General features: G+C 53.7%; 1 protein-coding gene across 1 annotated transcript in view; it reads left to right on the forward strand.

Annotated features, from left to right (window-relative positions):
- BAAT (bile acid-CoA:amino acid N-acyltransferase) overlaps positions 1–4583 on the forward strand; it is a 12081-nt gene extending 7498 nt beyond the window's left edge. Inside the window, exons 2-4 of the mRNA XM_032782384.2 lie at positions 709–1196; positions 2954–3156; positions 3885–4583. Coding sequence (XP_032638275.1) covers positions 734–1196; positions 2954–3156; positions 3885–4475 — 1257 coding nt within the window. The 5' untranslated portion in view covers positions 709–733 and the 3' untranslated portion in view covers positions 4476–4583. The remainder of the gene's footprint in view (positions 1–708; positions 1197–2953; positions 3157–3884) is intronic.
- The last annotated feature ends 9690 nt before the right edge of the window (positions 4584–14273 follow it).

The raw sequence follows: 14273 nt of genomic DNA on the forward strand, positions 1-14273 counted from the left end.
CCCCCCCCCCCCAGGCGGCCCTGTCTCCCGCTCAGTACTGGAGGAGCAGGAAATAGCCCAGCCTCGCCCCATGTCACTCAGGAAGGGGGAACAGCCTAGCACCGGGCTGGGGTGAGGATCACACACACTAGGGACGGGGGGCAACTGCAGGATCATGTGAGGGGTGGGTCACATGGCAGAGGGCCTGGCTGGCCGTCTGCACAGCTGGGAGCTCTGGGGGACCTGCCCGGCCCCTGGGGCGAGAGGTGGGCGCTCCGAGGGGCCCCAGGGCTGGAGGAAGAGGTGAGGACACTGAAGGGACTCATGGGGGGACAGGGAGCCTAGTTTTTAGGCTGAGCTGAGTGCCCGGGTGTGGGACTCAAAGCTCCTGTAATGGCGCCAGCCTTGGAAAGTCAGACCTTGTGCATTTTGGGGGCCCAGGGAGCTAGAGGCAGGGGTGTGAGGGTGCTGGCTCTAACTACTCCCTTCCAGCATCAGCGGGGGAGGTTCTGGTCTTGCGATCAGTTCCCAGCTCCAAGCTCAGCCACCTCATTTTCACTGCCCCCAGCAGGCAGGGAAACCAGGGCACAGAGGAGGGACAGCTTAGTGCTGCTGCCTGCCCTGTTCAAACCTTTCCTAGCTTCCCCCATTGATAACAGTCTGTCCCCCCATTTCCCTTTTCTCCGTTTCCCTCCCCCCTCTCTGCTCCCCAGACGACTCCTTTCCCAGGTTCCAAGCCCAGCACCCGTCAGCCATGATCCAGCTCCGGGTCACCCCTGAGTCATCGCTGGCCGACATGCCGATGAGGATCCACGTCTCCGGCCTAGCGCCTACCCAGCTGGTGACCCTGCAGTCATCGCTGACGGACGAGAAGGGGGTGAACTTCCAGGCCCGAGCCTTCTACCGAGCAGACGAGGCTGGGGAGGTGGACGTGGAGCAGGCAGCTGCCACGGGGGGCGACTATGTGGGCATCTGGCCCATGGGCCTCTTCTGGTTCCTCAAGCCAGATAAGCTCTTCCACAGGCTGATAAAACGGGATGTGATGAGCAGCCCCTTTTGCTTCCAGCTCGACCTCTTTGACTCCTGCCATCTCTTTCCCTCACCCGAGGTGGTGCCTCTGGCCACTTGCACTGTGGAGAGGTGGTATGTGGGCCCCGGAGTGGAGCGTGTCCCCATCAAGGAGGGCCGGGTCCGGGGAGCCCTATTCCTGCCTCCTGGTGAGGAAACTGGCTCATCACGTCCCTGCCTCTTGCATCCCTTATCCCTGTACTCCTCCCTTCCCAGCCCAGCCTGGTGTTCCCTTCCCACCTCGCTCTCATGCTTGTCTTCCCTGTTTGCCATGCACAAGATCCGCTTGTACTCCCCAACCCAAAGGGTCAGTCTTCCTGCAATAGGGCATGACCATCAGGTAAGCTCACTGCGGATTCTGTCCTCCTCCCCAGTATCCCAACAGGACCAGCAGCTTGTCCCCCTTCCCTCTGTCACAACACCCCCTGCTGGAGAGGGCAGGGTGGGACAGCTGCAGGTTCCCTCCCCTCCAGAAATGCCACCCACTGACACATCAACATTTGTATTCAGCATAAAGCCAGACTCATCCCTGTTCTCTTCCTAAATCACCCTGATTCCCTGCCATAGTGAATAACAAACCCTTCCCAGTTGCTGAGGCAGATGTCGGGTCCCATTGCAACAGCCTCCTTGACCCCAAGCGCATCTGGAGGCCATCCATTTCACAGGCCTGGTTGGGGGAGGTATATCGTTGCTTTTAGCTCAGCTAGTTTAGCTGCACAACCCTGCAGTGATCACAGGCTGTTGGTTTCCCTGGACCAAAGATTGGGTTTAGGTGGAGCTTATAAATGCACTTAGCTTTTTATCGCTAAACGTCAGTAAACATTGATTTCACCAGACACATACAAACTGACAGAAAATTATTTCCCTCGATAATGATCCAAATTTGCCGATAAACAAAGTAAGAAAAATGCTGGCTGAGAACTGTTGAGTTTAATTAAAGGATAGGGACTTTGTATATTCTGATGTCATGTTGACAATTTGTATTTTAACGGTTGTAAACTTTTAACATTTTGAATCTCAATATCTGCTGCTGTTAAATAATTATTGTCCGACCCGTCCCCCCATAATTTTCTACAACAGTGAAAATTTTGATCGATAAAATATTTTAAACATGCTTAAAATCCATAATTTTTGCAGAGCAGTGAACATTTAAATCAATAAAAATAGAAAAAATGCTTAAAAATAAACATCAATATTATCTATCGAAATTATAAAAAAGAATTCTCTTCCCCCTTGCCACCACTTATAACAGCTTCAAGGCTCATCAAGAAGTTAATTCTCTTCAGAGACAATTCTCAGAGATTCAAATACAATGAAAACTTCCAAACTAATCGTTTGGCCCCTCAGAAAAAACAGAGGTACAGTACTGCCTACCCCAGGTGTTTAAAAATCACCAGATTGGCTTTATAAAGCTTGAGATTTGAAAAATAATAACTATAAGGTTCTTTCTATTGGGCCAACTGCTTTTCTGAGCGTGTATGGGTCACATTTAACATTTCTCCAACAATGGGAGCTAGAAACTTTTTTTTAAAGAAAATGAAAGCTGAGATCCTCAGGAGCATCAAAGAAAATCCCCAAATCTTATGAGACCTCAGGATGAAATGGTGAGAGTAGGCAATAGTCCTGTGGTGCTGGCTTCAACACATGAACAACAGGAATATGGAGTTCCTTAAGAGGCAGTGGCCCAGATCAACAAAGGAGTTTAGGCATCTAACTTCCATTGATATCCAGTTCAATGGAAGACTTTTGCACAAGTGAAATAGACTCCTGTTCCCGTGATCCTCCCACTCTGTTGAGCCCTAGTTTGCCTTGGAAAACAAGCTAAGCCCTTAGCCCTGGGGTCACCATAACTAACTGCAGTGTTTTTCCCTTTCCCCACAATGCCTCTCTCCCCTGTTCTCTGCAGGGCCGGGTCCCTTTCCGGGAGTGATTGACATGTTTGGCGGGGCCGGCGGACTCATTGAGTTCCGAGCCAGCCTGCTCGCCAGCCGGGGCTATGCCGTGCTGGCGCTTGCGTACTTTGGCTATGACGACCTGCCGCGGGTGCTGGTGGAGGTGGACCTGGAGTATTTTGAGGAAGCAGCCAACCTTCTCTTGAAACACCCCAAGGTATGTCCCACTCTTTCATGAAGGTCCCTTCATAGCCACTGGATGAGGGGCTCCAGGCTCCAGCCTAGATATCAGACATGTAGCAGGTCCTGGCAACGGCTCTCACCCATGGGATCCACCCCTCCCTGGTGTCACAGCAACCCTGCTGGGGAGGATGGAGCTGGACAATGCATGCTCCTCCCCTGGGTTCACATTGCCCCTTGCTAAGGAGGATGGGGCTGGGCAGTGCAGGCTCCTTCCCCTCCATGGTGTCACAGCACCCCCTGCTGGGGAGGATGGGGATGGGCAGTGCAGGCTCCTCCTCTGCCTTGGTGTCACAGCACCCCCTCCTGGGAAGGACGGGGCTGGGCAGTGCAGGCTCCTCCCCCAGGTTCACATTGCCCCTTGCTAAGGAGGATGGGGCTGGGAAGTGCAGGCTCCTTCCCCTCCATGGTGTCACAGCACCCCCTGCTGGGGAGGATGGGGCTGGGCAATACAGATTCTTGCCCCCACCCTGGTGTCACAGCGCCACCATGGGGATAACAGGGCTGGGCAGTGCAGGTTCCTGCCCCAGGGTCATAGTGCCCCTTGCTGGGTAGAGCAGGACTGGCAAGTGCAGGCTCCATTTTCTTCTGTGTCACAGCGCCCCCTGCAGGCTCCTCCTGCTCCCATCCTGTACTGGCACCAAACTGCAGATTCCCAGGCTGTTGGCATGATTGTTCCAATGTAGGTCTTTGTGGGTTTTTCAGGTGAGCGGCCCAGGCCTCGGAGTGATCGGGGTGTCCAAAGGGGCCGAAGTCACTCTGGCCATGGCTGCCTTCTTAGAGCAGGTGGTGGCCGCCGTCTGGATCAATGGCACAGGATTCCTGAACGGCACGCCACTGCATTACAAAGGGGTCCACATCCCCCACATCCCCTACTGCCCTGAGCAGCTGCTCATCACAGAGATGGGGGTCCTGGACAACTACCACGTCTTCAAGGACCCCCGGGACCCAGCCCACGCAGCTGCTGCCATCCCTGTGGAGAAGGCTCGAGGGGAGGTGCTCTTCGTGGTGGGAGAAGCTGACCGCAATTTTAATAGCAAGCTGTATGCTGAGATGGCTATAGAGAGGATGAAGAGTCATGGGAAGAAGAACTATACCCTTCTTTCCTTCCCCGGGGCTGGGCACCTGATCGAGCCACCAGGGTCCCCACTGTGCAGCATCTCGCTGATCCGGGGGACCCCCAAACCTGTGCACTGGGGGGGTGAGCCAGAGCTCCATGCCAAAGCTCAGGAACATTCCTGGCAGGAGATCCTGAAATTTCTCAACCGCTGTCTTGGACTCACCAGCAACCTGTAACAGCCAAGGGAGTTGGGGGCCACCGGGACCCCCTCCTGCCAGGCTGGGGGAGCTTCTCCCATCCCCCCAGCCTGATCAACATAATAAATACTGAGAACATAGAAAGAATCTGTGGGATGCTTCCAGGGGAGCACCGGGGGTGGGGGGAGGGCAGAGGGGGAGTGCTCACACAAGGAAGCTGCTTAAGGCACTGCCCTGGATTTGGGAGACCTGGGCTCAAGTCTCAGTTCTGCTGCTGACACCGTGAGTGGGTCACCGAATCTTTCTAGGCCTCTGTTCCCTGTCTGTAAAATGAGGATAATGCTTCTGCCTTGTGTACGTACACAGCAAGCTCGTCAATGGAACGAGTGGCTCTTAGTGTGTGTGTGAGCGGTGCCCAGCTCATGGAGCCTGGCTCAGAGTCTGAAGGTGCTACTGGAATGTAGCTGGTAAAGAGGCTATGGCCACGTCTATACGACGCGCCATATTGGCGCGTTACAATCGATTGCTCGGGGATCGATATATCGCGTCTCATCTAGACGCGATATATCGATCCCTGAGCGTGCTTACATCGATTCCGGAACTCCACCAAAACCAACGGAGTTCCGGAATTGACATGGCGAGCCGCGCACATCGATCCCGCGCGGTGAAGACGGGTAAGTAAATCGATTTTAGATATTCGATTTCAGCTACGCTATTCTCGTAGCTGAAATTGCGTATCTAAAATCGATTTTCGCGCGTCATGTAGACATGGCCTATGTAGGGGAGAACACTGCTTTGAAGGGAGGATGGGACGCCCTCCATTTATGGGCAGGGGAATCCGCAGGAGCTGATTAGCTTAGATACAAGGGAACAGGTATCCCCCATTAGGTTATAACTAAGGCTAAGTTTTTTTCACAGATATTTTTAGTAAAAATCACGGACCAGTCACAGGCAATAAAGAAAAATTTGCGGAAGCCTGTGATTGGTCCCTGACTTTTTACTAAAACTATCCATCACAAAATGGGGAGCCGCTATGCAGCTGCAGGGGCCTGGCTGGGAACTCCGGGGGCCCTCACCACCCATGGGGGCTCAGAGCTCCAGGGTCCCTCTCCTCCACAGCTCTGAGCTGTGGCGTCCCCCGCCACCGGAGGCTGAGAGCTGTGGGGGCCAGCCAGGAGCTGCAGGGTCCGTCCCCCCATTCATTTGGAGCTCCCCTGCACCCATGGTGGCAAGGAGCTGTGGGGTACCCTGTGCCCAGTGGCAGGCGGGTGTTGCAGGGAGCTGCAAGGGTCCCCCTACTGCCTGTGACAGCCAGTAGCTCCAGGGACACAGCCTCCCACAGTGGCCAGGAGCAGCTGGGTCTCCCCTGCCACCTGTGGTGGCCGGGAGCTGTGGGGTCCCCCACCACCCACAGCAGCCGGAAGTTGCGGGGTACCCCCACTGCCTCAGAACTATGGAGCCCCACTGCCTTCGGTGGCAGGAGTACCCTGCAGCTCCTCGCCACTCCAGGTGGCGGTGGGACCCGTCAGCTCCCAGCCACCTTGGGCTAAAGTCACAGAAGTCTTCGTAGCCTTAGTTATAACAAGTTCAAAGTGGATTAAACTGCAGCCATTGCACCAGATATTACGTTAGGTCTTCTGATGTCCTCACCCTCCCCTCTTAGCTCCCAGAGAAAAGCTTGGTTACTGCACATCCACGGCTGCTTGGTTTCCAAGGTGATTCACTGAAAATGACGTTAAAGTGAGATGGCCCCATTGTGCCATAATAATTTACAGAAAACAATCTCATCCTCACGGGTGTGAATTAACTGCCACGCTAGCCTGGGGAACGGCCATCATCTTGGTCGTCTCCTGCGGCTAAACGCCGGCCCTGTAGAGCTGAGAGCAGGAGCCTGAATGGCTTGAGTTCCTTGCTGTAGCTGAGATGGAGCCTCAGACTATCAAGCACTGAGGGGGGTGGGGGGTGTCATACTCAGTGAATAATGGGCTATGTCTTGGCTGCGGGGGGCCATATACCCTTGTACAAAGGGCAGCCTTTATGTTGTGCTTCTTCATATCTGTAACCCATGAGCTTTTGCTGCAACCTAAATCCGCGAGATGCAGACTGTGCTCCAGGTTGGGCATGATACTGACTGAGGAAGATTAGGGGAATAATTCTTGTGTTTTAAAGGCCCCAGCCCAGGCTTTCACCATGGAAGGGTGACACAGACTATTCATGTTGTCACTTCACCCTTCGCTAAGTAGAGCCTAACATTACTCCTCGCATCCAGTCATGCCCCTGGGATGGATTAGGCTCAAACAGTGATGAGCTCTCTTCTGCTGGGGGGCGGGGGGGGGGATTAATGAGCCTTGGGGCTGATTAGAAAGGAGCATTTGTTAAAGGAGCATCATCCTGTTGAAAAAGATCGTACCTGAAAAGTCACAGAAACAAATATCCTTCGCTACATTCACGTTTGTTCTTCTGTCAGAAATTTTTTTTAAGCATTTAACTGGTTCATCAACATGACGTCGACTTACTTACTTTTTCTGTCCTTTTGCAAAATGACAATAGGCTCATCAGCTTCAGGGCTGTGGGTTGTCAGTGTCGGGTCAATTTCATCTCCCTCTCGCGCTAGCACGAAACCTGACTCAGTTATAACTACAAAAGTCAGGGGACCAGCTTACAGCACCATTAACATTTAAATGTGACCTTGGATCTGGGCTGATGATTGTACAGTCCCAAGGTTTAACCCAGTTCCGGGGGCACAGAGCTCTGCATGACACAGCTGAGAAGGGGTAGGGCAAGCTGGTTTTAAGCCACCTGACCCTCAGAGCTGCCAAGGGCAGATTTGACCTCTAGCATAATTTGGAGCAATCTCAGGACAGCTCTTAAATTCTGCTGGTTGGTACAATCCCCAAGGGCCTGCTATGCCAGCCATGAACTGTTGAATTGTTGCACTATGTTCCATCAATGGCTACTAGCCAGGAAGGGCAGGTATGGTGTCTCTAGCCTCTGTTTGCCAGAAGCTGGGAATGGGTGACAGAGGATGGATCACTCGATGATTATCTGTTCTGTTCATTCCCTTTGGGGACTGGCATTGGCCACTGTCAGAAGACAGGATACTGGGCTAGATGGACCTTTGGTCTGACCCAGTCTGGCTGTTCTTATGTTCTTATGTACTATGAATGCACCCACTCCATGCTGGGGAGAAGGGTAGCATGAATTCAAAGAAATAACCATGAAGTGCTATTTACACCTTCACATAACACACAAGCTGGAGGGTCACCCAATGCAATCAATAGGCAGCAGGTTTAAAACCAACAAAAGGAAGTATTTCACACAATGCACAGTCAATGTGTGGAACTCCTTGGCAGGGGATGTTGTGAGGGCCAAAACTAACTGGTCAAAAAAGAATTAGAAAAGTTCAGAGAGGATAGGTCCATCAATGGCTGTTAGCCAGGATGGGCAGGGATGCAACCCCATGCTCTGGGTGTTCCTATCCTCTGACTGCCAGACTCTGAGTGGATGCCAGGCAGGCCTGCCAACAGGGGACTGAGGGGGCAAAATGGGCAGTTGCCCAGGGGTCTGGGTGATTTAAGAGGTCCCGGGGCTGCAGGGCTCCTAGGCATAGGCACCAAGTGGGTGCTGAGCACCCACCGGCGGACCCCTTTCCCCTGCCCTGAGCCTCCCACCAGTGGCGGCCCCACCAATCAGCTTGTCCCCGCCCTTCTCCCAGTACCTCCCGCCCTCCAGCATCAGCTGTTTGGCGGCATGCAGAAGGTGCTGGGCGGAGGGAGAGGAGTGGGGGTGGGAAGAGGTGAGGGGGGCGGGCCTGGGCGATTTATAGCCCAGATGTCAGGAGTGGAAGGGGCGGGACCAGCCCCTTCCAGCCAATGAGACGCTCCTCTGCAGCCCTGCGCGGCAGCTGCCTGAGAGAGCCTGGCTGGGGAGGTCACTTCTAGCTGCTGGCCGGGCTCGGCTGCCTCCTCCCTGGCAAGGTATCTTAGGCAGCTGCGGGGCAGGGCTGCAGAGCAGCGACCAGGAGGGGACGGGGTTCTAAGGAGCTCCCTCCTGCTCCCTGCCAGGGCTCCGGCCCACCAGGGTGAGTGGCAGAATGTGCTGGGGTAGGCGCAGTGGGAGGACTAATTGCCCCACACACACATAGGTAACATGGGGCTGGGAGAGCACGGTGACCCTGGGCTGGGCAGGGAGGAGACACATGGCCTGCCTTTTAGATCATGACACCCCCCCACACACACACTATGGGGAGGTACAAGTTATATATGGGGCACCTTCAGGTGACGGGGGTGGAACAGGGGTGGGAAGAGGTGGGATGGGGGTGGGGCATTGGGGGAAGGGGCCTAGGACAGAGCCGGGGGGGGTCAAGCACACTCCAGGAAATCTGAAAGTTGGTGCCCATGCTCCTAGGCGTGTGCGAGGTGGTACCGGTGGTGGTGAAGGCTGCCGGGCGGGCATGTGGAAGCCCTGGCCATGCCAGAAGAGCATGCCCAGCACAGCAGCTGGCAGCAGCTCGCTGGGCTCCAGCGGGGGCCCATTGACTGTTCTGCCCTGGGGTCCACAATTGCTGCCGGTGGGCCTGAGGGGATGGATCACTAAATAAATTGCCTGTTCTGTTCATTCCCTTCTTAGCACCTGGCACCGGCCACTGTAAAAAGAAAGAGTACTGGGCTAGATGGACCATTGGTCTGATCAGTATGGCTATTCTTATATAATCTATGTGGGAGATGGATTCCGCACAAGCATAGCTAGCAATGCCTTTCCCAAGAGTGCAGGTGGAAATTCCCCACATAATGACAGCGCTATGGGCAAGACAGCAGAGTCAGGGAATGAGCTGATCCCAGTTCACATGGCTTGCAGCCCAGCTAATCCCATTGAGCTCTGAACATGGTCCATGGGATCTGAGGTCCTGGAGGAAACTTCTGGGCCCATCAGATCCCAAGCTGAGGTAGCTCTGAGCTGGGCTTTGCCAAAGACCCCTGACAAAACCACTGACAAACTGTTATCTTCTAGCATACAGTCTAGGCCAGTCCGGTGGCTGTCCCAGAAAGTCTATGTTGCTCCTGTCCTATGTCAGACCAAAACCTTAGGCAGGATAATGGGAATAAACATGGTTGATCTCAACTCTTGCTTTCCTTAAGGAAAAATTCCTCTCTGGGGGTTTGCTGGATGGGAGATCTCTGGCTCTGAATCCAGCTTCTCCAGTCTGTCAGGAAGTCCGTCTGAGAAGAAGCCCCGAGTGACTGATCATGAGACCCATGAGACCCACCTGAACTCTAAATTCCCCCATGCTGAGCCTGGAGTGCAACTGATTCCCTGCTTTTCCCCTTGCTCGGTCTCGACTAACTTCCCAACCCCTCGCCACTTGCCTCTAGCCCACCTGTTACCCTCCAATTCCTGTGCTGCCCTCCCAGCCAGCTGCTATTTCCCTGCCATCCTGGATCTGCTCAGATGGGGTGGCATAGTGCCCCCTTTTGTAATGTTCTGGACCCTGACCACTTGGTTACCCCTGTTGCAATGTTCTTGGACTCCAGGTTGGTAGCCACATCCCCTCCCAACCCCAGCCCCTGCTTTGTTCCTATAGCACCCCTTCTTTTAATGTTCCGGAATCCTTCCATCTCGTTGCCATGGTCACCCCATTATAATATCAGGGGAAGGAGTTTTTATCTCAGCTGCGGTTGACATTCAGGGAGCTGCTCAGTGTTCTCTGGTCCAATGTCATCTGCAGAGTGGGTCACTGCGAAGCAGGGGCGGCTCCAGGCACCAGCGTAGGAAGCAGGTGCTTGGGGCAGCCAATTCAAAGGGGCAGCACTCTATCCAGCACGTCCAGGTCTTTGGTGGCAATTTGGTGGCAGGTCCCTCATTCCATCTCTTCCTCTTTGAGCTGCCTCCGAATTGCCTCCAAAGAGGGAGAGAGGCAGGACCCGCCACCGAAATACCACTGAAGAAGCAGCACGATTTAGCTGCCATTTAAGTACCGCAGCTTGTCGTTCTTTCTTTCTTTCTTTCTTTCTTTCTTTCTTTCTGTTTTGGCCACTTGCAGCAGCAGAAAAGCTGGAGCCGGCCCTGCCGTGAAGTGACCCACTCTGCGAGCCTTCACTCATTCTGAAACTGAGGGCTGGTCTACACTGTGGGGGAGGGTGGTCAATCTAAGACACATATCTGAAGTCGAAGTATCTTAGTTCGACTTGCATGGCTGTCCTCACGGCAGCGAGTCTACTGCCGCGGCTCCCCCGTCGATGCTGCTTACTCCTCCTGCCGAGGTGGAGTATGGGCATTGATTCAATAGATTGATTACTACCCGCCAATCCGATGGGTAGTATAGACATACCCTGAAGCTAGTGTAGATGGTAGCTGTTTTCTGAACAAGGACCCGAGCCCGGCAAACACTTAACCATAAGCATCGATTTCAGTGGCACAACTCATGCTTCTAGTCAAGCATGTGCTTATGCATTTTATTGGCTCCTGGCCCAAAACGTGTTTCCCGTAGTCAGCTCCTGACATGACCTCTGTGACTCCTGCTGGCTTCCCATCAATTTCCAGCAGGTGTTTAAGATGTTGGGTTGAGCTGTAAAGCATGCTCTGTGTCCGATTCAACTGCATGCCCCAGCTATGCAGCAGCAGCTGGGAAGTGATACGTTCACTAGCAATATGTCATCTGGCCACTGGATGTCTCTGTGTGTTCTGTAGACTTCCAGATGCAGAGCCTAGTTCTCATTTAATGAAATTCCCAGCTCTTGCCTAGAGCTCTTCATCTGTGGTTCTCAAAGCACTTTACAAAGGAGGCCAGGATCATTATTCTCATTGCACAGATGGGGAAATGGAGGCTGTGGGAGGTGAAGACCTCAACTGGGAGTTTGGTGCCTAAATAGCTTTGAGGATCTGAGCCAGAGTAATTTGCCCAGGATCACCTGCAGGCCAGCAGCAGAGCTGGGAATAGAAACCAGGTCTCCTGAGCCAGTGCGCTATCCACTAGGCCATGCTGTGCCACCCAGTCTCATTGCTGCCCCATGCACCCCCAGCTATCCCAGTGCTGGACCCCAATACAGCTTGGGCAATTTACTTCAATCCAAGGCAGGCCCAGCCCTGCTGTTCTGCTCTGGGGCCCTCTCAGGGCTCTGGGAATTCAGTGGTATTTTGAGTTTTACATAAGCACTTGTTACGTTTGGGGTGAGAAGTGGAGCCACTGGAAATTTGTGGATGCGGCAAGATTACCTCCTGCCCCTGTTGTAAATCCCCCATAAGAATGGCCATCCTGGGTCAGACCAATGGTCCCTCTAGCCTAGTAGCCTGTCTTCTGACAGTGGCCAATGCCAGGAGCTTCAGAGGAAATGAACAGAACAGTCAATCATCAAGCGATCCATCCCTAGTCACCCACTCCCAGATTCTGGCAGTCAGAAGCTGCGCCCATGACCATCCTGGCTATTAGCCTGTGATGTGTTGGACCCCCGATCCAGGATGCCACCTGATTTGCTGGGGTCTCACTGAGCCCACCCATTCCACCAGCCTGGGCTTCCTCACCCTGTCTTTGCTGTCAAAGGCCCTCAAGCCTTCTCTAGAACACTATGTGATGGGGCAAGGCCAGATGGCTACAGTAAAGTACTGAGAAACAGGTATGTTAGCCCCAGGCTAAACAAATCCCTAGTACCCTGGTAACCAAATGGCAGTTGCTCCAGGTTAATCAAGGCACCTGGAGCCAATTAAGATCTTTCTAGAAGGCAGTAGAGATAGCTACTTTAATTAGAACACCTGCAGCCAATCAAGGCAGGCTAATCAGGGCACCTGGGTTTAAAAAGGAGCTCACTCCAGTCAGGCAGGGAGGAGCCAGAGGAGAAGGAGCATGTGTGAGGAGCTGGGAGCAAGAAGGCAAGGAGCTGAGAGTGAGAGAGTGTACTGCTGGAGGATTGAGGAGGACAAGCGTTATCAGACACCAGGAGGAAGGTCCTGTGGTGAGGATAAAGAAGGTGTTTGGAGGAGGCCATGGGGAAGTAGCCCAGGGAGTTGTAGCTGTCATGCAGCTGTTACAGGAGGCACTATAGACAGCTGCGATCCACAGGGCCCTGGGCTGGAACCCGGAGTAGAGGGTGGGCCTGGGTTCCCCCCAAACCTCCCAACTCCTGATCAGACACAGGAGAAGTTGACCCAGACTGTGGGGAAGATCACTGAGGTGAGCAAATCTGCCAAGAAGTGTAGGACCCACCAAGGTAGAGGAGGAACTTTGTCACAACACATACCACTAAGGCCACACCCAGCTGCAGACACAGACTGAAGTCAGCTCTGTGTGAGAGGATTCAGCTTGGAGATTCACCCAGCACTCACATGCACACCCCTTTTGGGAAGTAAACCTAAAATAATATTGTCTTGCACTAGATAGAAAAATCTGCACAGCACAAGCTCATACAAATTGCCCTCTCCCTCAATGTGGAGAGAGATGTGCACAGCTTCTTGCCCCCTGCCCCAGACATAAATTTCACAAACTGGGTTATGTTATAAACAAGAAATAAGTTTAATAACTATAAAAAGTAAATTAAATGATTATAAGGGATAACAAACAGTACAAAGTAGATTACTGAGCAAATCAAACAAAACACACAAACTAAGCTTAATACACTCAAGAAACAAGTTACAAAATGTAATTTTTCACCCTAAATGTTCTTTTAGGCAAGTGCAGCTGAGTGGACCCCCACTACTGCGCTGAGGGGGTTAAAAGCAGCCCTGCAGAGGGCTGCAGCTCTAAAAGCCTGGGCTGATTGGGGGGAAAATGCCCCAATCAGCCCCAACTGGCCCCTATAAGAGGCTGAGCCAGAAGCCCAAGAAGTATCTCTCTCTCTGTAGAGGGAGATGGGCTTGGCTGCAGGGACTTGAGTAGCATACCTGAGTGGAGCAGGGCTGGGGAGCTCCAGCCTGGAAAGCCCCAGGCTGCGGCCTAGCATTGGGCTAATAGGTACTAGGGGTTGCAGAGGGCAGCCCAGGGGTAGGCCAAGGCAGCAGGTCCAAACTCTCCTTGCCAGTGATGAGTAGGCTGATACTGCAGTCTGCCCCAGGGTGTGGGGGCTAGACAATGACTGGCAGTAGCCTTATACTGAGGCAAGGTGGGGACAGTGGGTGGGGGTTCCTGGGGAGAGGAGAACCTAAGACTGAGAGGTTACTGCCAGGGGGCAGCACCCCAGGTAAAAGGGGCACCAGGTCCTGGGAGGGGCACAGGGGCCAGAGGACAAGTGGATCACTGGCCAGCAGAGGGTGCTCTGGAGCTGGAAAAAGAGCTAATTCCCAAGGACAACCAGCAGGAAGTCACAGGGGTAACTGTGCTCCTCTGCAGCAAGTCACAGAGTTTCTGGAGTTCCAGCACTGAATGTGACATGTTTGATTACCAATCTGGGGAGCAGGTGGCAGATATGTGCATTTGGTGCCCTCAGAGACCAAGTACAGGCTCTTACTAGTCACACACAGACTCTCTAGCCATAGAAATTCCATGGCAGTGGGTCCCAAACTTTTTAATGTTACCCTTGTCTGTGGCCAAACCCATCCCCCAGCTGTGGTTGGGAACCAGGAGCAGGGCTGAGGGCCACAGGTTGGGGCCAGGAGCTGCAGGTGGGGCCAGGCAAGAAGCAGAGCCATGGGTGGGAGCAGAGTTGAGGGGCAGAGAGGGGCTTGGTGGCATTCCCTCCCTGCCCCCTGTGGGTGTGGGGCCAGGCAAGAAGCAGAGCCATGGGTGGGAGCAGAGTTGAGGGGCAGAGAGGGGCTTGGTGGCATTCCCTCCCTACCCCCTGTGGGTGCTGGCCCAGGTCCCGTCACACCCCCCTTGCTGAAGGCCGCACAGTTCGGGGGCCTCTGCAATAC

This window comes from Chelonoidis abingdonii, chromosome 4 (assembly GCF_003597395.2).
Source record: "Chelonoidis abingdonii isolate Lonesome George chromosome 4, CheloAbing_2.0, whole genome shotgun sequence".
Lineage (NCBI taxonomy): Eukaryota > Metazoa > Chordata > Testudines > Testudinidae > Chelonoidis > Chelonoidis abingdonii.